This window comes from Cydia fagiglandana, chromosome 8 (assembly GCF_963556715.1).
Source record: "Cydia fagiglandana chromosome 8, ilCydFagi1.1, whole genome shotgun sequence".
Taxonomy (NCBI): domain Eukaryota; kingdom Metazoa; phylum Arthropoda; class Insecta; order Lepidoptera; family Tortricidae; genus Cydia; species Cydia fagiglandana.
In genome coordinates this window covers 4,903,779-4,930,508 of record NC_085939.1, presented here as the reverse complement: position 1 = coordinate 4,930,508, position 26,730 = coordinate 4,903,779, and the positions used below count along the sequence as shown (strand labels likewise).

The 26,730-nt window shown below is 35.6% G+C and overlaps 4 protein-coding genes across 4 annotated transcripts; 3 read left to right on the top strand and 1 right to left on the bottom strand.

Moving 5' to 3' along the window:
• The first annotated feature begins 5,938 nt into the window (after window positions 1-5,938).
• On the top strand, window positions 5,939-7,922 carry LOC134666912 (juvenile hormone esterase-like). Its single transcript, XM_063524217.1, has 3 exons — window positions 5,939-7,028; window positions 7,385-7,597; window positions 7,700-7,922. The coding sequence occupies exons 1-3, from the start codon at window positions 5,941-5,943 to the stop codon at window positions 7,920-7,922; spliced, it is 1,524 nt and encodes a 507-aa protein (XP_063380287.1). The 5' UTR covers window positions 5,939-5,940.
• Window positions 7,923-8,337: 415 nt separating this feature from the next.
• On the top strand, window positions 8,338-10,370 carry LOC134666911 (uncharacterized). The gene is made up of 4 exons (XM_063524216.1): window positions 8,338-9,175; window positions 9,264-9,292; window positions 9,561-9,742; window positions 10,207-10,370. The coding sequence occupies exons 1-4, from the start codon at window positions 8,357-8,359 to the stop codon at window positions 10,368-10,370; spliced, it is 1,194 nt and encodes a 397-aa protein (XP_063380286.1). The 5' UTR covers window positions 8,338-8,356.
• A 2,027-nt stretch (window positions 10,371-12,397) lies between these two features.
• Window positions 12,398-23,822, top strand: LOC134666910 (uncharacterized). Its single transcript, XM_063524215.1, has 6 exons — window positions 12,398-12,812; window positions 18,358-18,471; window positions 19,446-19,579; window positions 21,047-21,130; window positions 22,007-22,187; window positions 23,659-23,822. Exons 1-6 carry the CDS (start codon window positions 12,398-12,400, stop codon window positions 23,820-23,822), a joined length of 1,092 nt encoding a protein of 363 aa, XP_063380285.1.
• An 883-nt stretch (window positions 23,823-24,705) lies between these two features.
• On the bottom strand, window positions 24,706-26,007 carry LOC134666997 (uncharacterized). Its single transcript, XM_063524305.1, has one exon. It carries the CDS (start codon window positions 25,730-25,732, stop codon window positions 24,719-24,721), a length of 1,014 nt encoding a protein of 337 aa, XP_063380375.1. The 5' UTR covers window positions 25,733-26,007; the 3' UTR covers window positions 24,706-24,718.
• Between the last annotated feature and the right edge of the window lie 723 nt (window positions 26,008-26,730).

Here is a 26,730-nt window from a genome sequence, read left to right as displayed (position 1 = left end):
AGCTAAGAACTATCATGGCGTGTTATGCAAACAGTCACTTTTTTGCTTGCAAACGGAAGATTCCCGGTTCGATCCCCAGTCATTGTATGCTGGAACATAACTTTTTGTATTTTTGTTACACCTAAATTTCGTATTGTTTTTTTATTTTTATTTAATTTTTCTTATTATCATAAATCGATTATTAAGTATAACGTATTCTTTTATTTTTACAAAGATAATTAGAAATTATACTCTTCCTAATCTCTCTGATTTTTACAATCAGGACATCCTCACTGCAATAAAAACCGGGCAAGTGCGAGTCGGACTCGCGCAAGAAGGGTTCCGTGCCATAATGCAAAAAAAAAACAAAAAAAAGCAAAAAAAAACGGTCACCCATCCAAGTAATGACCACTCCCGACGTTGCTTAACTTTGGTCAAAAATGACGTTTGTTGTATGGGAGCCTCATTCAAATCTTTATTTTATTCTGTTTTTAGTATTTGTTGTTATAGCGGCAACAGAAATACATCATCTGTGAAAATTTCAACTGTCTAGCTATTACGGTTCGTGAGATACAGCCTGGTGACAGACGGACGGACGGATGGACGGACGGACAGCGAAGTCTTAGTAATAGGGTCCCGTTACCCTTTGGGTACGGAACCCTAAAAAGAAGTGTATAAAATTTCATGTGGTTAAAAATAATGGATTTTGTCTATGAATGAAAAACACAATTATTACTATAGTTTGTTTTTTTTAGCATTAGAAATAAGGTAAACAATTTTGACGTGTCTTTTAATTGAAAAACACATTTTAAAAATAAGTTACGGCAAATATGTAACAATTATAAATCTAATACGATCATTTATATTCTTCTGCTTTCATAAGTAATCGTTTTTGATTTTTAAAAAACCTGATAACACTGAGTATGTGGGGGAAGCGCTGCTGGCCTAGCGGAAAGCAATTCGGAGGTCGCGGGTTCTAACCCCGGCTCGTACCAATGATTTTTCGAACTTTTGTACGAAATAGCATTTGATACCTATTTATACACCGATACCTATTTTTCGGTGAAAGAAAACAATGTGAGGAAACCGGACTAATCCAAATAAGTTTACTCTCTGGGTTGGAAGGTCAGGGCAGTCGCTTTCGTAAAAACTAGTGCGCATGCCAATTCTGGGATTAGTTGCCAAGCGGAGATTGAATATCTGGGAGACCGACCAAAGCTTACAAAACATAAAAACTCAAAAATGCGCGTTTTCTCATAGACCTAGCTAAGAGATCAAACCCCTTATAGCAAATTTCATCGAAATCGTTAGAGCCGTTTCTGATACCATCCAAATATATAAATAAATAATTATATATCTAATAATTGCTCGTTTAAAGGTAAGATAACACAAAGGAGAAACAAAAAGAAATTACCTACTCGCACCAGTCTTGAACCCCAATCCTCTTGCACGTATTTCCACGAACATACCGTTACGCTATTGCAACATACTTACGTTGTGTGAAATTGTCTACTACAAGGATCACGGAAACACTGTTTGCATGTGTGAGTAATAGTAGGAAAAAGCGTGACAGCAACACTCCGTCGAATTAAAAAGGTGGTTTTTGCACAATGAAGTATTCAATGTTTATTTTAATAGTTCAATATTTACTTAAAGAGTGCGCGAAACATACTTTTAAGTATACAAATACCAAGACCATTTCACAAAAAAATTAAATCTGAAATTTTGCAAAAGTGGTGCCATCTAGCGAGAGTTAAGTTTTGAGTAACCTAGGCGAACCACCTTTATGGATACCACATAAGTGCTTTGGTTTGGTGTAATACTGTGTGTAAAGATTAATAAAGAAATAAATAAGCGTAGGGAAATATAAATTTAACAAATTTATAAAAAGAGCGTATATCGTTGTCCCGTATGTAGAAACGCTAATTTTCTAAAGATTCGTAGGTACATAAGAGTTTCTGTGAATGTTCAAAAATATTCACATAAAAATAGTCGTCGGCTTAAAGGATAACTCACGTTAGACCGGGCCGTGTCCGGGCCGGAGCACCGGCGCTTACTTTTCTATGACATGACAGGCGATCACGTGATGCTTTCCATAGAATACGATGCGTCGAAAGCTCCATTCCAGACACGACCCGGTCTAACGTGAATCATCCTTTAAATTCCGATGAAATAGTTGTACCTAATACATATTAAATAACTACGTTTGAACGGGACAGCCCCTGGAATGCTCCACAATGTATGTACCTAGTACAAACTGTTGCCTTCTGTCTGTGTAATTTTAGTTATATTAAGTACAACTAACATTAATTATTTATTTTTAAGTATATTTAAAGTCATAATTAATTAATTACAGATCAACAAAAACAATTACTAGCTAAGACTGAGCCTTGTAGTAGTTGTAGCGCGTTTATGAATGACGCCATAAGTATACATGTCGGCGGCCGATCGTAAGGTTAGGCAGATCGTAATGTTCCTGTGATATGTTTTGACGATAGTCACATTAAACCAGTATAGGATAGGTTCGTTAGGTTGCTTCATATGCCCGAAGGGCAAATTGCCCAGAAATAAGAGCCCCGCGTAGCGGGGCTCCGTCGACTCAGAGAAAGAGTCAAAGATTTTCACGTTTCACGATATGCCTAATAGGATTTTCACGATATGCCTGATCTTACGATCGACCGCCTACATACATATATGTAAATATAGATTTTAGATATATGAATTCTACATGTAAATATAGATAGCCTCTATATCCATTGCCATTGTTTAATGTGTAAATCGAAAATGTATAATGATTTTTTGTTGCTAAATAAGACAAAATAGTGTCCTTAACACTTTAGGCTAAGGCTGTAATCCGTGTCTGATTCCGCGTGTCAGGCATTGTAGACTACTTGTATTAGTTGTATTGTTATGTAGATATAAGACATGTGACACTTGTTTACATGTTGAGTAGAGTCACCAGAAAGCAACTAAAATAAGAAGCAGTTATTCATTCATATTTCACACGTAGTGCTATATTTGTCTGAACAATAAGTATTATTGAAATGAATAGTGCCCAGTAGATACATCGTTCATGGTAAGATTTTTTATTTAAACTATACGTTGATTTTTGGCCACGTACCTACGTTATTAATGTACCTAGTTTAAACAACGAGTTGTTTTAATGTCGTTCTATAATTGTAAGCAGACCCCGACATCGGTGGTGAAATTTTATTGAAATGCAAGGGTTGGTACTCACTCCGCCACCGTGCGCCAAATTCCGCAAGCTATTGGGTAAAAGTACGCATGTGGGGTAATTGTTCGCATCAAGAAAATTTCAATGGAATTGTCAATAAAATAAAGTTTAACGAATATTTATGAAATTGTCTGATTCAAGTTAATTTAAGAATATTAAATAACTATATGTACTTTATTTAGATATTGAATAATGCTTGATTATTGCATCAAAGTTGACTTAAATGAATTATAAACTGCATTCACTTTGCGTACGCAGCTCACGTGGTTCCAAAATATCGACACAAAGGACATCAAATCCTGTTAATACGCACTTCTCTCCCATCATCTTTGCCGGTGAACGGCACACTGCGATCTCTTACCCGCAGCGTACTCTTACCCCGAATGACTCTATACATATTAAATATGTGCAGTGCCAAACCTTGCATTTTCAATAAAATTTCACCACTGATAACGGGGTCTGGTTATGTAAATATAAGACACAAGTGACACTTGTTTAAATGTTGGGCAGAGTAGGTAGGTAACCAGAAAGCAACGAAAACAAGAAGTAAGTATAGTAATTACTTCATAATTCACACACGTAGTTTGATAGTTTTGTCTGTGCAAGTATTATTGAAATGAGTGCCCAGTAGATACATCGTTCATGGTAAGATTTTTTATTTAAACGACACGTTGATTTTTGGCCACGTACCTACGTTATTAATGTACCTAGTTTAAACAACGAGTTGTTTTAATGTCGTTCTATAATTGTAAGCAGACCCCGATATCGGTGGTGAAATTTTATTGAAATGCAAGGGTTGGCACTCACTCCGCCACTCTGCGCCAAATTCCGTAAGCTATTGGGTAAAAGTACGCATGTGGGGTAATTGTTCGCATCAAGAAATTATCAATGGAATTGTCAATAAAATAAAGTTTAACGAATATTTATGAAATTGTCTGATTCACGTTAATTTAAGAATATTAAATAACTATTAATACTTTATTTAGATATTGAATAATGCTTGATTATTGCATCAAAACTTGACTGAAATGAACTATAGAGGAGTCATAATTATACATCAATAATGCGACGTGTGTCGAACTGCATTCGCTTTGCGTATGCAGCTCACGTGGTTCCAAAATATCGACACAAAGGACATCAAATCCTGTTAATACGCACTTCGCTCCCATCACCTTTGCCAGTGAACGGCACACTGCGATCTCATACCCACAGCGTACTCTTACCCCGAATAAATTAAATTAAATATGTGCAGTGCCAACCCTTGCAATAAAATTTCATCACTGATAACGGGGTCTGGTTATGTAGATATAAGACACAAGTGACACCTGTTTAAAGTAGGTAAATGTTGGGCAGAGCCACCAGAAAACAACGAAAATAAGAAGCAGTCATTCATTCATCATTCGCACACGCAATTTTATAGTTTTGTCTGAGCAAGTATTATTGAAATGAATAGTGCCCAGTAGTAACATCGTTCACGGTAAGATTTTTTTATTTAAACTATACGTTGATTTTTGGCCACGTACCTACGTTATTAGCTAATTGTAGGTAGGTACCTAACTATAGTTTAGTTAAACTAAACTGGGTAGTTTAAACAATGAGTTGTCTTAATGTCGTTCTATACCTAATTGTAAGTAGGTACGTACATATGTTTTAACTTCATTTAAATAATTTATACGTACCTACTTCTTTTCCTTTAGTTTCAGAAATATATCTAAACAAAGACGGTGTACCGCTGTGCTTGATATAATGGCGAAAATAAAGTTTATCATATATGGATTGCTCATTGTTCAGTTCTGTGCAAAGGTTGCACCTGGTAATTTATTAAACTTTTAATATTACCTAATACTTTTAGTTAGTTGTATTTTATAATTGTTGATGTGTTTTTGTTTTTTATTTAAATTCCATGCTGACGTGTAAAAGTGCCTTTGTGGCTTATTTGCTGAATAATTTTTGAAGTTATAAAGCGATCCGGAGACGATAAATAATTGTTATTGTCGATCTCCAGAACAAGATTCGCAATCGCAATTGGCAATTTACAAACCCGATTGCCAATCACCTTTTTTACCTTTGAACTTTAGGTACTTACACTCGACACAGAACTATGCATAACAGCCGTAAAACTCTATCCCACCGCACCGCGAGCTTGGTGCGTCGCACCCTATGGTCGCACCGCGAGAAAGAGATATCTGTTTCTCGCTCTCACTTATGGGTGAGTAGGTCGCGGTGCGGTTTGACAGTGTGTTACGGCCTTAACATCTATTCGAAAAGTCATTTACTATATTAATAATGATAATCACTTAGTTTCAGCAAGATGCCCTTTAGTGACTAGCAAAGTGGGCAAAATACGAGGTCTTCAAGCACTTGATGGAGACTACAATATGTTTTTGGGTATACCTTACGGCAAAATTGATAAGAAATTCCCATTTGGGGTAAGTTGTCATATTGTCATATAGGTACAATAATTATCTTTCTTATTATTTGAATTATGCCGATCGCATGTGGCCTGATAGTACCTACAGCTAACTTTACTTCGGTACCCTACCCAAAATAATTGGAAACTATAAAGGATGACTCACGTTAGACCGGGCAGTATCCGGGCCGCAGCTTCCGGCGCTTACTTTTTTATGACATGGCAGGTGATCACGTGATGCTTTCCATAGGAAACGATGCTGGAAAAGCTCCGGTCCGGATACGGCCCGGTCTAACGAGAGTCATCCTTAAACCAAATGATCACACTAAGTATCTCGTATTGGTTGTTTCAGCTGTCAACTCCTTATCCAAAGTTTGAAGATATTTTCGAAGCTTTCGATGACTCAGTAGTGTGCCCTCAAAGAGAACAATTCAACAAAACCCTCGTTGGAACTCTCGACTGTCTTACCCTTAATATTTACGTGCCCACAGTTGACCCCTCCAGCAATCCGCTTCCAGTATTAGTCTTCATTTTCGGCGGAGCACTCCAATTTGGTTCGGGTGGGAGATACATTTTTGGTCCCAAGTTTTTAGTCAAGCATAATATTATTCTAGTAACGCTAAACCATCGTTTGGGTCCTTACGGCTTTATGTGTCTCAATAACCCAAAAGTCCCTGGTAATCAGGGAATAAAAGATCAACGATTAGCTTTGAGATGGATCAAAGATAACATAGAAGATTTTGGAGGCGATGCTAACAAAATCACTTTATCTGGTCAAAGCGCCGGTTCCATGTCAGTTGATCTGCACATCCACTCGCTTGAGGAGAATTTGTTTCAACAAGCTATTTTAGAAAGCGGAACAATTTTGACACCATTCTTGTTTATTAATCCGGGAGAAGAAGGACCATTGATATTGTCTAGATACTTAGGTTTGGATACTAATGATGTAAATAAAGCCTTGGCATTTCTTGCCACAGTCGATACCAATGATGTTATTGCTGCTTCAGAGAAAAATAATTTGACATTTAAGGTGTGTGTGGAAAAAAGTTTTGAGAACGTCGAACCGATAGTAACTGATTACCCTGTGAATTTACAAGCCCCGAGAGTTAAAAACATCTCTATTTTAACTGGATTTAACGAGGAAGAAGAACTCCGAAGTTATGGCAATGTTGATGACAACTATTTAAAGGATAATGATTTGTTTAAGAAATACATTGAGGGATTTTTTGATTTTGACAACTGCACGTATGACGCAATGAGAACAATTTTGAAACACTTTTACTTTGGAGACAGTGAAGTAGACGTAGAGACAAGACGGCAGATTATAAACTTAGCTTCAGATTTACAAGGTAATTATCCTGTCTTAAGAAACTTAAGAAAATACATTACCAGTGGTGCAAAATAGTACATTGTGTATTAAGGGCGGGAAATAAGAAATTACGAACGAGTGTCAATTTTAAGCCCGACGCGAAGCGAGGGCTTAAAATGTTCACGAGTTCGGAATTTCTTTACCGCCCGTGGCACACACAATGTTTTTCATCACACTTGTAAGGAAAAAAAGGAGAATTAATAAAAACAAACTTCTGTATAAAACACTTTTCCGCCCTAGGGCGAAAATTTCAATTTCCCGCCCGCAAGCCCTACGTGTAAATAAGTGTTTTTCATCACACTTTCTCGGAAAAGATTTTTTCCGCCCTAGGGCGAAAATTTCAATTTCCCGCCCGCAAGCCCTACGTGTAAATACATCTTTTCCGAGCAAGTGTGATGAAAATAATATTTTCTTATCTCTTTGCTTACGTTGGAGATAGAAATTATGCGAAATACAAATTAAATATTACCATCGGGGGAGCTACACACGCCGATGAGATTGGCTACTTGTTTGACGTGGCGTTTTTGCAACCATTCATGTCTGAGGAAGATCGTCGCATGATCGATGTAATGACTACAATGTGGACAAATTATGTAAAGTATGGGTATGTTTATTTGATTTACTTACTTCATATTATGCCCATTTGTTGCATCTAGTTAATTTCCAGTACTTAACCTTTAAATGTAAGTACCTAATTAAATTTCAGAAATCCAACTCCAGAACCAACAGATCTTCTGCCATTGAAATGGGATCCTGTCACCGCTGAGCGTTGGAACTATCTGCTCATAGACACCGATCTCGCTATGGCCACCAGACCCTATAATCAGAGAATGACTTTTTTGGACGTGTTTTTTAAGACAAATGAGAAATATCAAATTGGTTATCACGATAATAATGATAATAATGTTTGTTTGATCAATCCACTGTAAAAAAATACTTTTGAGTTGAGGTAGGAAAGAAAAAGTACATTTTTCTTAGTAGAGCAAACTCACATTTTGCTCACTCTTTTTAGGTACGTAGTAAAGTACCCTTGTTGGAGCCGCTGAGGTGGAAAATATATATTTTCCTATTCTTTTTCTTGTACCTCTTGTCATGTACAGTGACATACAGCTGATACAGTGACAAACACATTCATTATAATTAATTGATTACTCCTTGTAACGTTCCTAATGCTCCTGAGTTTTGGTCATTACGGAAATTACGGAATTAGTTCTACTTTATTATATAGAAAGTAATATAATAATATCATAATTATTTGTGAAATAACAATAATGAAAAATTTGTCATTGTAACTTAATGTATTAGTAAGCATTAGCTAATATTAATCAATAGAAAACACATAGTTCAACACATTTCTTTCGTGATGGTTTTATCAGCAAATACAAACCTAGAAGAAAGCGTCAGAGAAGAGTCCAATCCAAACAGATTTTTGAGCGAAGATTTCATAAAAGTTATTGAACCTTTTCTAAAAATCCAAAAATTATTGGGTTTAAGTCGAGTAGATATCAAAGATGGATCAGTCACTCCGCCCACAAAATTTCACAAATGCTATACAATGGTGTGGTTAATAATGATGACAATTTCTATTATACAACTAATTATATCATACATGGTCAGGTTTACTGACAATCGCAAAATGTTCTATATGTTTACCGTGGCATTTTTGTCAATTGAAGTAATATTTGCGGGATTCTTAATTAACGCACGATTCTGCTATAATGAGGGTAATATAAATTTGTACCTTCAGATGCAGAAAATAGATCGTATTATGGGGAAAAATACACCTATCAATATCACGCTTCAAAAACGAAATCGAATAACTGCTTACTCTTTGGCTTTATTTTTTGTGCTCATCTTCATAGCTTCATATATATTAGCCAGAGATGAATTTGGAATTTTGGAACTGGTCGGAGCAACGTACACTCTAGAAATTGTAGCAGTGGAGTTGTTCTGCTCTTCAAGTCATATGCGTTTTCTCTACACTAGGGTGTGTCAGCTAAATTCTCAAATCAACATGCATATCAGAGAATCGAAATGTGATATTGCAATTTTGAGTAATGTATTCGAAACAGCCAATCGACTTGTAATATCGACAGAATGGCAGGATTGTGACCCAACAGACATTTATCTAAAAGAGATATTCACGGGTTTTGTGTTATTCAAGGAGCGATATAGTTTCCAGGTAAATAGTTTATAGTAATAGGTAAATCTTTGTGATGAATTTAACTGAAATATCATAGCATTTCACAAATTAATTTTACTAAGTTTAGCTGAAAGAAAGGCTGTTGAAACGTCCTAAGTAAATAATACACGTTGATATTTTAAAGTCGCAAGGAGGTACCTATACCATACCTACCCTACTTGTATTCAGTTACTAATAATTATTTTACAAAATAATTAACTCTTTTACAGATGCTATTATTTTGTTTATTTTTCGTGTTTTGGATTCTTTTTACTTTTGAACACGGCATTATCTCGTTGCAATCCGAGGAAACTGACAAGGTAATGAACTCTATAGTATAGTCTAGATTATTCCTTTTTTAAATTTAATTTCCATCCAAATATAGACCCTTAATTATTATTTGTATCTTTCAGAGAATGTACCTACTTGACTTTATTAATCTTCTAGCACTGGCATTTATTTACATGCTTCTACTTCTATGGCTGAGTTCTGGCACCGAGGCTTTTATGCGTGAAGTTCGCAAAACAAAACATCTCTCCATACTGATGATGTGTCGCTACGCCGACGGTAAATTTTATATTAAAATATATATTTTACAGTACATATGGTCCTATTTTCCCGCACTAGTGCGTAAAATAGCACTTTTCGTGTATATGTTAAAAGATTAAAGAGCCATATGTACTCTAAAACGTTGTACGAATAATGTACGATACCGGTGCGAATAGGTAATTCGTTAATTGTGCGATAATTAGCACATTACGTGACTATGTCGAAAACTTAAAGGGCTTTATTAACCAACTGTAAAACGTTGTACTGTCGATGTCAAAGATATCTTTGCACTTTTGTATCTTATTCCTTTGTAATATGGCGAAAAATCTAAACATAACTGTACGAAACATGTGCGAATAGGTAATTCTCAACTCGTCCCTTCGATCGTGCTTTACTTTCGCCAGTTGTTGCGAAATTCTTATACAATAATGCCCAATGGGCGTCGTACCTTACTAATAACTCGAACATCCAATGTGTTTCAGGCCCCTTAAGGACGACAGCCAAGAACATGTTGAAGCTAATAGAAGAGACGCCTCCGGACTTCTCCGTGTACGGCATGTGGAGCATGGCCGCACAACTCAATATTGATGTTTTCAAACTGATCACTAATTTCATTTTGACGATTTTACAATTCACGTTTTTGTAAGGGATGTATGTGATATGGTATTCGTTAATAAAGTGATTGAGTTTATAATAGTAATTTTTATAAAACAGAAAAAATAAAACCGGCCAAGTGCGAGTCGGACTAGCGTTCCAAGGGTTCCGAACAATAAGTTTGACTTACGCTTAACTGCACATTTCTAATAGGTTTTCCAGTCATCTATAATAGGTAAAGAACTATTTTCTGTAAGTATTTTTTTTAATCAAAATTTTAGACCCAGTAGTTTCGAAGATAAAGGGGGGAGGGGAATGGTATTTTTTCGTCTATTTTCTTAAATAACTTCTAACCTTACACAGGTTTTTAAAATTATAAACAAAATATATTTGAAATTCTCAAAATGAGTTCTTTCATTTGACATGTATTACGTTATAGTTTGAAATACCTACTTTGGCCCCCATGTTTAAAATTCATTAGTTTACGTTAGATGTCCATCTTTGGGTCACTAATTTACATATGTGTACCAAATTTCAACTTAATTGGTCCAGTAATTTCCGAGCAAATAGGCTGTGACAGATGGACAGACAGACAGACGCACGAGTGATCGTATGAGGGTTCCGTTTTTTCCTTTTGAGGTACGGAACCCTAAAAACAGCATATACATATAAATAGCAGCATAATTATAGAGATACAGAAAATATTAAACCTTAAGTCATTTGAAGGGTACACGGAAGGGGCTGTCCATAAATTACGTCATCGATTTTTGACCCCCCCCCTAAAATCATCCAAAAATCATGCTTCTAATGACCCCATTTCCTCCTAAAGTCTATTTCAATAGAACTTGCTAACTATGTAAACAAACCGCCATATTGAAATTGTCTCTGTATGATCAATTTACTAGTGATGGGCAAGACTCCTACTTACTACTTTACTAATGTCAAACCATATCGAATAATAAAATACCAAAAGTAAAAAACAACTAGTTACTTATTTTTAATTTGTTTAATCATGATCAGAAGACAAATTAGTACTTAAGAATGATTTATTGATGTATTTTATAACCGTGGCGATAGGTACAGAGCGTGGGTTGGGTAGTGTGTAGCGGGTTTATATTACAAACTTTAGTCACAACACTACCCATCATAGACAATTGTAGAATTTAAAAGAAACAAAACCGCCATTCCATCAGGTCCTAATAACCTAACTTATGAAACCATTTTAAACTTTTAATTAAATATCCAAGATACAGTTACATATTTATGTATTTTACGGAACGGACCGTTTCAATAGTGTATATGTGTATGGTTTCAATGGTATTTGATGAGGTGGTGTGAAAATTCAAAGAGAAACAGTGATAAAACAAAATTAGGTTGTTTGTTTACATAGTTAGCAAGTTCTATTGGAATAGACTTTACGTCATGCTACCATCATCCGATGTCCAGACCCCCCCCCCCCCTAATTTGAAATGACGTAATTTATGAATAGCCCCGAAGGAACATGTATAGTCACTTTTTTTGGAAACTGAGATTTTTAATTCCAAAATGTAGAGGCCCTCAATTAACGATTACTTACAACTTCTGTTACCTCTGCAATTATAAATATGTATAACTACTTTCCTCACTTTAAAAACACCTAATTACCGACACGAAAATAATATGGTAAATATCCATCTAGGTACCTACTTTAAAAATATAACTAAGTTAGGTAGGTACTGCCAAAATTTACGAATATTGGGTTGAGGTTTATTAAATAAATTTACTTATACTTATTAAATTAGTTATTATGTTTTATTAGTCAGTTGTTTAGTTTCAATTACCGCTATGTAATAAAGTACATAATTATTACCTATTTTGTTTGAAATATTATGAATAATAGTACAAAATTAACTTAAATTAAGCGATGTTATCTGAGATATAATGGAGCTACTATAATGTGAATTGTTAATGATATAAATATAATAATGTAATCTTAATATTGCTAATGAATTATGGCCCACAACATAACAACCGTTAATATTCATTTGTGGTTACTAGAGTCACGACTCAGGTATATTTTTCCAACGGATTAGTCTAAATATGATATTTACAGTGCGAACTAGATGTTACCAATTATCTGAATATCTGTCGTATGATATCTTGGACGAAAAGTTAATAAGACTCTTTCAACCGTACCGTGATGTCCAAAAAATACTTGGATCATGTCGTATGGACATCAAAGATCGGTTTGTCACCCCGCCAACATTGCTCCAAAAGTTCTATACTATCATCTGCATGACTATGACTATTATTATTTTTACTAATTATTTCCTACAAACATATTCAACGATATTTTACTCCGAACACGAAATGGCAAGCTTGAGGACAAGTGGTATATGTGGAATACTCGGTGTATTTTCGCTCAGCATTCTACATGCTAGATTTTTCAATAACGAGAGTAATGTACAGTTATACGTTAAAATGCAAGAAATCGACCGTATTATGAACATACATCGTTATCGCGGGAGCAAATATAAATTTATTAAAGAAGTGGTAAAACAGACTGCCCGTTTAGTAAAAACAGACCTTTCTGCCTACACATTATAAGCCTCCAAGAAGTTCATCATACATAGCACGAAGTTTTTGTTGCATAATGTTCATAAATCTTGCTTTACACTCTGTTAGTAAATAATGACCCGGAATCGACATATCAAATAAATATTCATGATTTATTTTGTACAACATTATTTAATTTTTGTTGATCTTAAGTGATTTTCGTAATATACGACATAAATTTTCTCTATGTTTTCTACTCTTAATCTGCGGCGTCGTGCAGTAAATATCCATTTTAATTGGCTAAATGATCTTTCGACTGCTACTGTTGTAATGGGTGCGTTTTTAAAACGACGGAAGTAATCAAATGTAGAACGATATATCGTTGAATCTAGTACTATCTCCTTCTCTGATATCAGTTCACACAATTTTTTCATAACTTCATATCCGGCATTTTTCTGCAAAACCACTTTGAACTTTTTTAAAATCTGTTTTCCATCTTTATTCAAAATTAATTTGGATATATGTTTGTATGTATTTTGTACTATGGTCAAACTTTCACTAAGAGATAGATTTTGGCACTGCAGTTTATTTATAGCATCTGGTATTACTTGCAGATACTTTGCTATGAAATTTACATCTTTTCGAACTTTTGCACTGAGTAAAGATTTTTTTGCTTTGACGATGCACTGTGCGTCTGAATTACGAAATGTGTCTATAACGCTTTTTATTTCATCAAAATACTTGTTGTAGTAAGTGGTAGCCTCGATCCATGTTCCCCAGCGAATAATTGTTGGGTTTGGAGGCAAAGGAATTCCATTAAACATTTCTCTTAATGCTTTTACTCTTTTCGGAGATTTGCGAAATACTTTCTTTACATTTGAAATTAATAGGTTAACTTCTGGAAAAAGAACACGAACTTGATCGGCAACTCTGTTAAGAGCATGGGCTAAACATGTAACATGGACAATGTTCGGAAAAAGTGTTTTCAAATTTCTGCCAGCTTTCAACATATACCCCACACCATCAGTCAATAACAACAACACCTTGTCATGCTTATTGTGACCAGGGCCCCACAAATCATCCAGGGCATTTTTTACAGTATTAGTTATACTGATATTGTTCGTTTCATTTAAACATTTGCTTGACAGCACGTGTGGAGTTCCAACATCATCTTCAAGCATAGCACCTACTATAACGTTAGCGATTTGACGACCTATAGCATCTGTGGTTTCATCAACACTTACATATATATACGCGTCTTTTAATTCGTCTCTAATTATATCCATCTCTTTGTCGTATAATTCATTCACGCAAGTCTGCCTCAGCAAACATTCTGAAGGGACCTGAACAGTTTTTTCAAATTTTCCAGATACACAATCTTCAATGAAATTTTTAAATACAGGGTTCTCTATTTGAGACCACGGTATGTTACAGCTTACTAGAAATTTTGTCAGTTCCAACCTAAAATCTTTTTTGAGAGAAGTGTGTCTTTCAGAGTTAAAATGACGTTTCACGGAAGATTTAGTTTTACAAAAACTAATATTGCACTTCGAGCAAAATAGATTTGTATCGCGAGCCTCTAGCTCAGGATAATCCTGTATAAACAACCCCACAAATTCATCACATGTTATTTTCCTTCGAGGCATTTTAAAGGCAACTTCTATTTGATTATGTTGTTACAAATAAAGATCAGTCAAGATTGACAAATGTCTAAATTGACTGATAAGGTTGCGTACCTAATAGGTAATCTTTTTAAGTACCAATCAAGTCAAGTATGGAGGTAAGATAGCATTGATATTCAATAAAATAATTATACATTTTAAGGTCGTAGGTATAAACGTTTCTCTATACGAATGTCATTTCTGTTTTTGACTGTTTTTTATAATCTTTCAGTATTGTCAAATCGTATTTGCTCCCGCGATAACGATGTATGATTATGAAACTTGGTAAACATGAACAAATATATGACCAACATTATAAATACAATCGTGCAGCAGTGTTCGCTCAAGGAGCGGTTACTTTTGTCTTAGTCGTGTTGGGAGCTTCTCTTGTTAAAGACAAGTTTGGAATAGTGGAACTCATTGCAATATCCTGGGCTGTGGAAACCCTAATATATGAAATAAGCTGCTGCGCTAGTTACATGATATATTTCACCACCCGGCTCCGGCTGATAAATAACACAATTATTGCTCATTTTAAAAAAGAAAATACTCTTAACACCACGCAGGTATTTTGCGAAAAATACAAATCTAATATGGCGCACCGTTGTCTGGAAGAACTATTCGATGGAATTAATGCATTCAAAGATCAGTACCAGTTTCAGGTAAGTGAGAAAGAGAGAGAAAAAAAAATAGTGAATAGAATCAGGCGTTACTTTGCGGAAATCCATATTAATTCAAACTAAAATATTACTTTGCTAATCCGCGAAAAGATAACGTGCTAGTCAATCAGTGCTAACCCGTTATACTTACTTGCGTATTTTTACATGCAATTAATATTCCCACCCTCCCACCGCAAAAATAAATACGCAAATAAATATAACAAACCACCACCAAAAGAATAATACTCGACACGTGTTTCGCCTCTCTACGAGGCATCCTCAGGGGTGGTATTCGACAAGCGACGTTTGACGTATCGTGTTGATCTCCCGTTGATGTGGAAAAAATCATAAGTTCTCGAATACGTACAATGTCAAAATTTGACATTAACAATCCACAGTTAGGGTGACAAGCAAACCAAACCGAACCACCCTTAGTTTAGAGTTGAGTTTTGGATGGTTTTGGTTGTACCAAATGATATTATCCACCGTTGATGGAATCAACACTCAGTATGCAATAAAATCAACTGTTGATTTGACATGGATGCGAAATCTGACAGTTGTACGTGTCGAATTTGGCCCCAGGAGTTGTTGACGGTCTGACGCCCGGCAACGGATTCCGTTTAATTAATAATTAATTGCATGTAAAAATACGCAAGTAAGTATAACGGGTTAGCACTGATTGACTAGCACGTTATCTTTTCGCGGATTAGCAAAGTAATATTTTAGTTTGAATTTGAGAAAAAAAAATAAGTCGCACGTACCTAGTTGGAAGTGAATTCTTTCATGCTCCTTTTAAGATTTTATTTTGACCTCTTACCTCCAGGAAAATTTTGGAGGTATGTTGGTGTGTTATCGCATTGTTCCACCTACTTACTTTTTTTTTATTGAGATCATTTATTTACATACAAGATATATAGTGGTATTACTAAAAGAAACTAATAACTAGCTTTTATTTTTAGCGATGCCTATCCGCCAGTCGTAATACTTGTCTTTATATAAAAATAAAATTATGATTTTATTAGTAGTAGCGGTTGACCAAAATCAGCTGCAAATGGTGTTAAAGGTATGAAAATCGGCACGATTAATCTTTAGGCCATTTGAATCAATTTGACCCGTAGCACCAAAAAATAAAAATAAACGGAAAGGAGTTATGACGTCATCTTTTTTTGTATGGAAAAATAAAAAAAATTGTTCAGAAACCTATCGTGTATGGAATTAAATGAAAGGGCGTTTTGAGCCGGTTCTAAAAATATATCATATTATTATATTTCCGTCACTTGCATTCAATTGAAATAAAAATAATTTTCAAAACATACCAAGTTTGGGCTCCTCCAGATACGAAACTGTTGAATTATTTTTTGCAAAATATACCTCAAGTAATACTCAATATCCTCATATTTAACCCCAAGAAATTAATTTCGAAAATATTTAGTTTTAGTATTATTTTTTAAATGTTTTTTATTACAAATTGTAATCTATCAATCCATCAATGGAACGGCCTCCCAGCCTAGTCGATAGTGACCCTGCCTATGAAGCAAGAGGTCCCAGGTTCGAATTCTGGTAAGGGCATTTATTTGTGTGTTCATCATCATCATCACACAAATAAATGCCCATATACAAATATATACAAGCCCTGATAAGGGCATTTATTTGTGTGATGATGATGATGAACACACAAATAAATGCCCTTACCAGGATTCGGACCTGGGACTGCCTGCTTCATAGGCAGGGTCACTATTGACTAGGCTAGGAGGCCATTTCATTGATAGATTGATAGATCACAATTTGTAATAATAAAAAAAATTAAAATATTACTAAAACTAAATATTTTCGAAATTAATTTCTTGGGATTAGATATGAGGATATTGGGTATTACTTGAGGTATATTTTGAAAAATTAATTTAACGGTTTCGTATCTGGAGGAGCCCAAACTTGGTATGTTTTGAAAGTTATTTTTATTTTAATTGAATGCAAGTGACAAAAATATAATAATGTGATATATTTTTAGAACCGGCTCAAAATGCCCTTTCATTTAATACCACACACGATAGGTTTCTGAACATTTTTTTTTAATTTTTCCATACAAAAAAAAGATGACGTCATAACTCCTTTTCGTTTGTTTTTTTTTTTTGAGCTACGGGTCAAATTGATTCTAATGGCCTAAAGATTAATCGTGCCGATTTTTATACCTTTAACACCATTTGCAGCTGATTCCCGAATTTCAGGTTGTACCGCTATCGCTATATGTTTAGATACTTGAGTATACCCACTGAAATCGATTTATTTATACATTTCATAAAATGAATGGGAGTTTTGTTCCAGGTATTTTTATTTACTGTATCATCTGTTGGCTGGATTCTGTTTACTATTAAGTACACTATCTTTGCCTTGCAGTCTTTGCAAGATAACAATAACGTTGGTGCTGACATGGTAAAGTCATATTTCTAGAATATTTTCTTCTGAGGGCCCGATTCGGATTTTGAAATAGACATCTATTAGATATCTTTTAGACATCACCAAGCTACGATAACGATATGTTTAAGATCTAACCTGTTAAATTTGACATTTGCGCGATTTTGGAGATACTCTTGAACGATTTCCACATGATATGACTAAAGAGATTCAATTCACATGTAATAGATAATCTTACTCTGTCTAACATAAAAGTGAAATTGGTTGCCCGAATTGCGCTGCAAAAGAGAACTAGTTGATATCTAAACTATAACGTATCTAGAATGGATCTAGTACGTGTCGTCTCTTGTGAATATCTGGAAGTTCGAATACGGCAGTTAGTAGTATCTGGATTTGTTTAATTTAATTTTACATCGAATAACATACCACCAAGGAGTGCGAACGGTACCCTATTACTGCAAACTTCTGCTGTCCGCCTGTCTGTGGATTTTTTTAATACCACATCGGTGGCAAACAAGCATACGGCCCGCCTGATGGTAAGAAGTCACCGTAGTCTATGGACGCCTGCAGCTCCATGGATATCAAAAAGGTTTTTATTTTTTCTGTAAGTACATATTAACAAATAAAATTAGGTAATGAACACAATATTTATTTAGACTAAGCATAGGTGCATCATGAACAAAGGAAGCTTGCAACTTCGAATTTTTAATTGATGTTTCGTATATTTTTCAGGTAATTCTGAGTCTGGATTTAATGCATATTGCCGTATTAGCCCTCGTCAAGACAACTGTTTTAGTGGTTCTATGTGTACGGAGCGAGTTATTAGTCCGAGAAGCTGATAAAACGAAGAAGCTGACGATATCCGTTTTGTCGCGCCACAGTGACGGTATGTATGTTAATGTTGCTTGCTAATATTGTTTATAATTATTATTATTTAATAATTTTAATAAACCTAGGTTGGCAACATGCGTCTCTCTCTTGTTTAAATAAAGCAATAATAATTTGTGGAGTTTGGGACGGGTACACGCTGGCACCATCGCGCCCACGCCTTTATGTTACTATGAAAAAAGGTAGATGCTGCGGGTCGTCAAAAGGTGGAAACACAGGGGTGACTACCCAAATGACAACTTTGTTGCTTTTGACGTGGAGACCCTGCTCGGTCCGTGGGGTCCAGACGCAGAATTTTCACAAATGATGTGTTTCTGTTGCCGCTATGAGAACAAATACTAAAAACAGAATACAACATTACGCAAAAAACGGCAAAAAACCGGGCAAGTGCGAGTCGGACTCGCGCACGAAGGGTTCCGTACCATAATGCAAAAAAAAACGGTCACCCATCCAAGTACTGACCACTCCCGACGTTGCTTAACTTAGGTCAAAAATCACGTTTGTTGTATGGGAGCCCCATTTAAATCTTTATTTTATTCTGTTTTTAGTATTTGTTGTTATAGCGGCAACATACATACATCATCTGTGAAAATTTCAACTGTCTAGCTATCACGATTCGTGAGATACAGCCTGGTGACAGACGGACGGACGGACGGACGGACGGACAGCGAAGTCTTAGTAATAGGGTCCCGTTTTACCCTTTGGGTACGGAACCCTAAAAACTCACGTTTGTACGGAACCCTTCGTGGGCGAGTCTGACTCGCACTTGGCTGATTTTCGTATTTGTTTTGGTAATCAGTTCTCCGAGGCGGGTGGATGCCGTTTGCTATGATGCTGGTCGCCGTCCTTGGCGGGTGACCTTCGTCGACCTAAAGTGGACGTTGCTTGCATTTATGTACGAATGAATGACCCAGTATCCAGTGGCGCCATCTATTGTTCTCTTCGTCAATGACCGTCTCTATCGTGTTACAGGTAATTTCAGAACGAAAGCCAAGAAAATATTGAAGTTGTTAAAGGAGTCGCCCCCGTGCTTCTCGGTGTACGGGATGTGGCATCTCGACGCGAGACTCCTGCTCAACTTATTCAATATCATCTCCACATTCTTGGTCATTCTTCTGCAATTTGCTTTCCTGTAAATACTTATAATAAGTTTGTGTACCACCAACTTCCGTACGCCGTAGGTATAGTATACTTAATATAGGTAGGTACTTAACTACCCGTTTAGGGGCATATATGTCCAAGTGTCAGAAAGGCTAGGTGTCATAATGTCCATCGTCAATTAGTGTAATAATGGCCTCACGACGGAAGGTTCAGATATAACAATACCCATTTGTTAATAAGTCTGGAATTTATGATGTCCTAATGTGAATGTCAGTTATTAATTTCTTTTAGTAATATCACTGTACCTATATATCTTGTTTGTAAATGTAATAAAGTCCACATGTCATATTTCCCGTATTTCAGGAATTCACATAGTTTCAAAAGCTTAGAGTTAAGGCAACGTTAACAGAACTAGTTGGCAATAAAATGTATAAATTCGATTCGCATAAAAAAAACATGATAAGTTTCCGAAATTTTACCATATGGAAGTTTTGAAATTTTGGAAATTTTCTGACGGCACACCTACCTACATTAGGCGTAATAGATCAACATAATAATTATATTTGCTCATGGATATTTTATAAAACGCAATCACTTTTATTAATAGGTTGTTAATAGAGTTATTTCTTTGCCGATGTAGGTAAGTACCTAACTAATGGAACTTAAAGTCATTAACTATCAGACATTTTAGTTTAAAAGGCACTATCACAAAGACGCATCATAGTAAAATAAATACTAATACGAATTCTTTTAATATGTCTGCATCGGCCAATAATGTAAATAGGTTCACAACACGAGATGTGCCCGAAAAGGATATTTTGGACAAGGGTTTTATTAAAGTATTTGCACCATTTCGCATTGTCCAGAAAATATTAGGATCGTGTCGAGTGAACATACACGACCAAGTAGTGACCGCTCCAACTGTCGTTCAAAAGATTTACACAATCGCCTTGGTTATTGCATCGACTTTTCTTGGCAGATCCTTGATCGTTACCTATTCAAAAAGATTTATTACCGGACTCCAATTGACCTACATATATCTTATAGGTTTATCTAGCCTACATTTCACGTTCTCTCTAAGCGTAGTTCACTGTCGATTTATAAACAACCAGGGAAATGTTGAGTTATACCAAAAAATGCAGAATATCGATCGAATTATGAAAATAAATTGGTCAAATGATATGAGTCATTACAAGCAGAACCGCAGATCAGTATTGTCTTTGTTGTGTGTCTTTAGTGTATTGATCTGTGTCACTATTTACCTGACCTACGGACTAATCGGAGTCCATGAGATACTTGGCAACAACTGGGCTCTCGTTTCTTTCGTTTTTGAAATGGGTTGCTGCTCTAGTCACATTAAATTTTTCATTGATCGAATGAATCTTGTTAATTCTATCATTTCCAACCATTTGAATTCGGAGCGAGGAAGGACATTACTTGTACAGTCCATTAATCTACGCAATAACCGCCAGGATTTAGAATCGAGCGCGACAGACATATATTTAAACGAGATTTTTTCTACATTTAATTGCTTTCAAAATCAATATCGGTTTCAGGTACCTGAGACTTGTGTTGTTATCAATAAAACAACTTATTTATTTGTTGAGGTCCATAAATAATATACATGTGTATTTTTTAGATTTATTTATTTTGTCAGTTATTTGTTGCATATATGGTGGTGTCGTTTCGATATACAATTATTTCACTGCAGAGCAATATTCCTCTGGTATGTATTCCAATAGAGTTCGTCTAGGCTAATACTGCACCGACAGTGTAACAGCGAAACTTTTTGACACCAAACACACGTCTCACCAAAGCCTGTCAACTTCCATTAGATACCTAGGTATACCGGGTGTGGCCTGTAATATGAGCAAAAAATTTAACTGTAGGCTGTACTTCTCATACTGACCAACATTTGTTCAGCGACTTTTAAAAATAACTTGTGGTTTGATTTTTAATATGTATACTTTAAAGTTTATTCTAAGACGCAATGTAAGTATTGCGATGTTTGTTATGTTTAAGGCGTGACAAGCAACGTCAATCATAATGATATGGCGTGGCGATGGCGTCCATTGAAGATAATATTTATTTTGTATGAAAAATAGGGAGTATAAACACTTCATAATTTTTAAAAGTTGTTTGAACAAAAGTGTCACCGTTTGAGGAGTAAGTACAATCTATGTTTGAATTATTTGCTCGTGTTACAGGCCACACCCGGTATAAGGAAGTCGGTGCAGTTAGTTTAATAATTAAAATAACTTAATTAAGGAAAGCATGCCAAGACCGATTTATGGTATTTTCGATTTAAAATTCTATAGAGTCACCTTTATTCAAATAATCCTATAATACGATTCCTGCGTAAAATCTCTTTTTCAGAATTTTTGAAAATCTAATCAAACATAAATTGGGCTAGGCGTATTTGGTATCAAAAGCGACTAAATCCATCAAACAATTTTCAGAGTGCTTTGATATTGGACTTTTTGATCACGGCCACGATGACTGCTTTGAACATCTGTATGCTTCTCTTGCTCAGCATCCGCAGCGAAATGTTTCTACGTGAAGTGAACAAAACAAAAAAGCTGTCGAACTCTATTCTGTCTCGTTACTTAGATGGTAAATATGGTTGAGTCCAGGAGAAAAATGATGACAATGAATTTTCTTCTTTATTATTATTTTTTGGGCTGTACATATTACTACGCAATTTTTGGGGAAAGAATTATCGATGTAGTACGTGTACGAATTACTTATTTTCTGAATATGTATCATAAGTAGGTACTTAGTTATTAATAATTTCGAATATTACGAAAAAAATAATTGTTATCGTTTTTCCCCTGGAATCTTAGCGGCAGAATGCACAAGTGGCTGAGGCCTGAGGCACAAATGAAATAAACCATTGCTTTCCTTTTTAGCCAGCCTATCACTTTGTCCAGATGCTTAAAACCAACAACGGTTCTTAAATAGGCATTAATCCACTATAATTTTGCCGCGGATTTGATTTAATTTTGAATTACCTATTTAGATTATTCTATACCTTTCTAACCAACACATTTGAGCTTGTACAAGCAAAAAGACTCTTTTTTTAAGAAATACGTAAATGTAAACATGTTTGGAATGATATTTCGATGGTATTAAAGCTTTCAGGAATTAGCAAAACGATTCGGCGGACTATTAATACAATACCCTAGCCCTAGCCCTAATCCCGTACGGATATGATGGTCGAATTTGTTTACTTTACGTGGCATCAGGATGACGACTTAAATAAAATTTTCTGCATTAAAAAAATCGACAATAAAATTAACACATGTATTAATCTTAATAAATAACTTATGTACCTACTACTTACCTCATACACTAGGTGATTTAAAGTTAAAAACTCGGTCGGGATAGAAAAATGTACTTATGAAAGCTTGTCTGAAAAAATTGCTTTTAGCGATAGGTACGACCGCCTGTTGTCTGGCTCTATCTTTTATCAATTGCTTTGTAGAAACAAAACAATTTTAACAACAGATTGAGAAAAATCTGTTTCATTGAGGTGTGCAAAAATCGGTTTTATAATAATAATAAATAAACCATGTGTTTATAACTTTTTTTTATTGTTTTGTAAGTGTTTTTATATTTTACTTTTATATTCATATAAGAAAAATAAATAAAGAGAAATAAATAAATAAATATAAATATTATAGGACATTTTTACACAAATTGACTAAGCCCCACGGTAAGCTCAAGAAGGCTTGTGTTGTGGATACTCAGACAATATAATATATAAATACTTAAATACATAGAAAACAACCATGACTCAGGAACAAATATCTGTATCATAATACAAATTTATGCCCTTACCAGGATTCGAACCCGGGACCATCGGCTTCATAGGCAGGGTCACTAGGTCACTACCCACTAGGCCAGACCGGTCATCAGAGTTTCCTAGTGCCATCATATAGCGGCCGGCTCCATACTAAATAATACGGCTAAATATGGATGTCGTAGTATTTGTATGGAGACGGCCGCTATATGACGGCACCGCTATCCTAGGAAACTAGAGCATATTTAACAAAGAGTATATTTACCTATGTAATTCTTCCAGGGCCATTGCGACGAAAAGCTAAGAAAATGCTGAAAATAATAGAACGTGACACTCCGCGCTTCTGCGTATACAACATGTGGTGCATGGACGCACGCCTCTTGCTCAACATATTTGCCATTATAACAAATGCTTTTGTCATTATCCTACAATTTTCGTTTACGTGAAGTACATTTTAAACTGTATTTACTCTTACATTAAATGTTTCACTGTATGTATACGAATAAATACATTATAAAAAGTATCGATCAATGTGCTACGTTTTCTTATTAGGTACCAAACATAAAACTAAACCTGATTTTTTGACTTTTGGTCGATAGGAAAAAATCACGTAGTGTGCGAAATTCATGGATGAATTATGAATGAATTCATTGATAAATTCGCCATGCACTTCGCTAACACTGTTAACTGTACATCGGTGGACCTTATACCTTTTGCAATAAGATTCACCGATGTGCAATTAGGAATGTTGCTGTTTGTATTACATGTCTAAACTAAAACGCACCTTAAAAAGTATATCACAATTTTATTACTTAAGGTAGATTAGGTACTTTTTTTGTTAAAAGTTACAAAAAAACTTATAATTCCAAAGCGTGATATCCGCTATCCTGGGCAGGCACATCAGCCATCTGGCTCACGCTTACGCTCAGTGAGAGAACTTGAAACTACGGGGCCTGAAGATATGGTAGTGGGTGTTAAGCCTGTTGACTCAGTATCAGACGTGTGTTTCCACAGATCAATATGGGTCAAATTGTTTTGCATCAATTTGTTGCTGTGCTGCAAGGTGGGCGTGCGACGCGATGGGTATTAATCATATAATATCTATTATGGTTATCTAATTTTAATTTAGTAATATGAATCAAGTAATTGTATTTAAAATATGTATTTAAAATGTTAGAAACATATATGTAGTATGATAATATGACCATAATATTGTATGATTCATGTATCTTCGTCGGTGATATCGGGCCATTCTTCGGACGCGTAAACCATATTTCTTGTAAAATATTAGAAACATACGTAGTATGATGATACGACCGTATTGTATTATATGATTCATGTATTAATCTTCGTCGGTGATGTCGGGCCGTTCTCCGGAACCGTAAACCATATTTCTTAACATTGCTAAATCGTCCGTATTTAAGTCAATACACATCGTGCCTACAATGTCTTCAAGACCAAGAGTACCATCATTGCTCATATCCACTTCTTTTATTAGATTTTCCAATAATTTTTGTGGCAATTTATGACCTTGTGTGGCAAGTACTTCTCTTAACTCTTCTCTACTAATTTCCCCAGTGTTATCCCTATCGAAAACTTTTAAAGCACATCGCAATTCTTCTTCGATAACAATATTCCGTTGCCTAAGAGTTACAATTTTAACGAACTGATCAAAGTTAATGTGACCTTCAGGATGAGGAGGTCTAACGCAGAATTCTATAAGCTCCTGGAGCTGTTCAGGAGTTACGGGCAAAAGAATGAGGCATTTTAACATGTAGACGAGTTCCTTTTCAGTTATAAAATTGTCGAGATCGGCATAAGCAGGTGTGTAGTCTTGATAAAGCGCCCATAGTTGTTCCACTTCGGCCAACTGGTCAGGCCGCAACTCAAACTTAGGCTTCAGTGCTTCTTGCGAATCGGTTAGGTTGTACGGTGCTGCCGGATCGGGCGGAGGTTCCTCCACATATTGTTCCTCTTCCTCTACTGGAGGCTCTTCGGGTTTTGCTTCTTCAGTTTGTTCGGCTTCGATATTTTCTAAATCCGGAACTTCTTCGCCGGTTAATTCTTCCCCTTCTGCTAATGGCTTATCCTTTTCTTCGCCTTCGACATGCTCGCCCTCGACATGCTCGCCCTCGACTTGCTCGCCCTCGACATGCTCGCCCTCGATATGCTCGCCCTCGATATGCTCGCCCTCGATCTGCTCGCCCTCGATCTGTTCACCCTCGACTTGTTCTCCTTCCCCGTGTTCGCCCGCCACGTGTTCTCCTGCTACCTGCTCACCTTCAACCGCTTCTTTGGCTGCCTCTTTACCTTCAGCTACTTTTGGATCTTCTATTCCCGTTTCCGGATTTTCCATTGTATAAGAAATATGTACCACTTAAAATTTAGAATTTGTTTCTTTATTTTAAAATAAAATCATACCATGAATTTATCGCCGCATTTTGGTTTAGAGAATTGTAACCGTAATGTTGTTATCAAATTGTCAATAATTTTATCATATAAATTTACGCTTTCCAACGATATGGAGTCGAGAAGATCAACGACCCCATAAAATATGGTTTCACGAACTTTGCCAAACATTAGTGTAAAATAAATAAACATAAATAATATCGAAATCGACAAGCTAGTGTCGCGTCAATGCGCGTCATGTCAGTCATAATGACATACTTAACTGTTTTTTAAGGTCGATCGAGCTTTTATCAGCCTTTTTCAATATGTCCTGTAAGTATACAATAAAATAATTATCTTCTATAGAACTTGAAAATGAAGTGAAACTATAAATACTATAATACAGAACGCTACTCTACCTACGTAATATTTCGCTTACCCCACATGACATGACCCTACTCGCTTCATAAATAATTAATGAGCAATTTTCAGTACATTTTACAGTATACCTACACAGACATTTAGAATATTTAGCTAAGCAATAAATGGAGAGAACACGTGTCTGTTGGTCCGTTCTTTAACTTCAAAGTATACTTACTCAATATTATCGTACGCGGTGCCCGGTAGCCGCTCTGTAGGGTTGCCACTCGTTACGGTTACTTATACTTATATTTTGATAGAAACAAAATCAGGACAAAGAGAGCCCTGTCTTGCAACTTTTTGTAACCATTTTTGAAGCGCCATCTGCAATTAGGAAACAGACCTATCGAACTATCGACGCATATAGGGCCTATTATCAATTTGGTTAGTTTATAGTATTTTTCAAACTGAAAGGTTACACTAATAGGTGTCATCTTCATACAATTTATAATATAAGTAACCTAAAAAATCGAAAAATCTATTGAATTGATAGATGTCAACAAAATGTCAACGTACAAGTTTAGTCACATTTGAAAAATACGATAG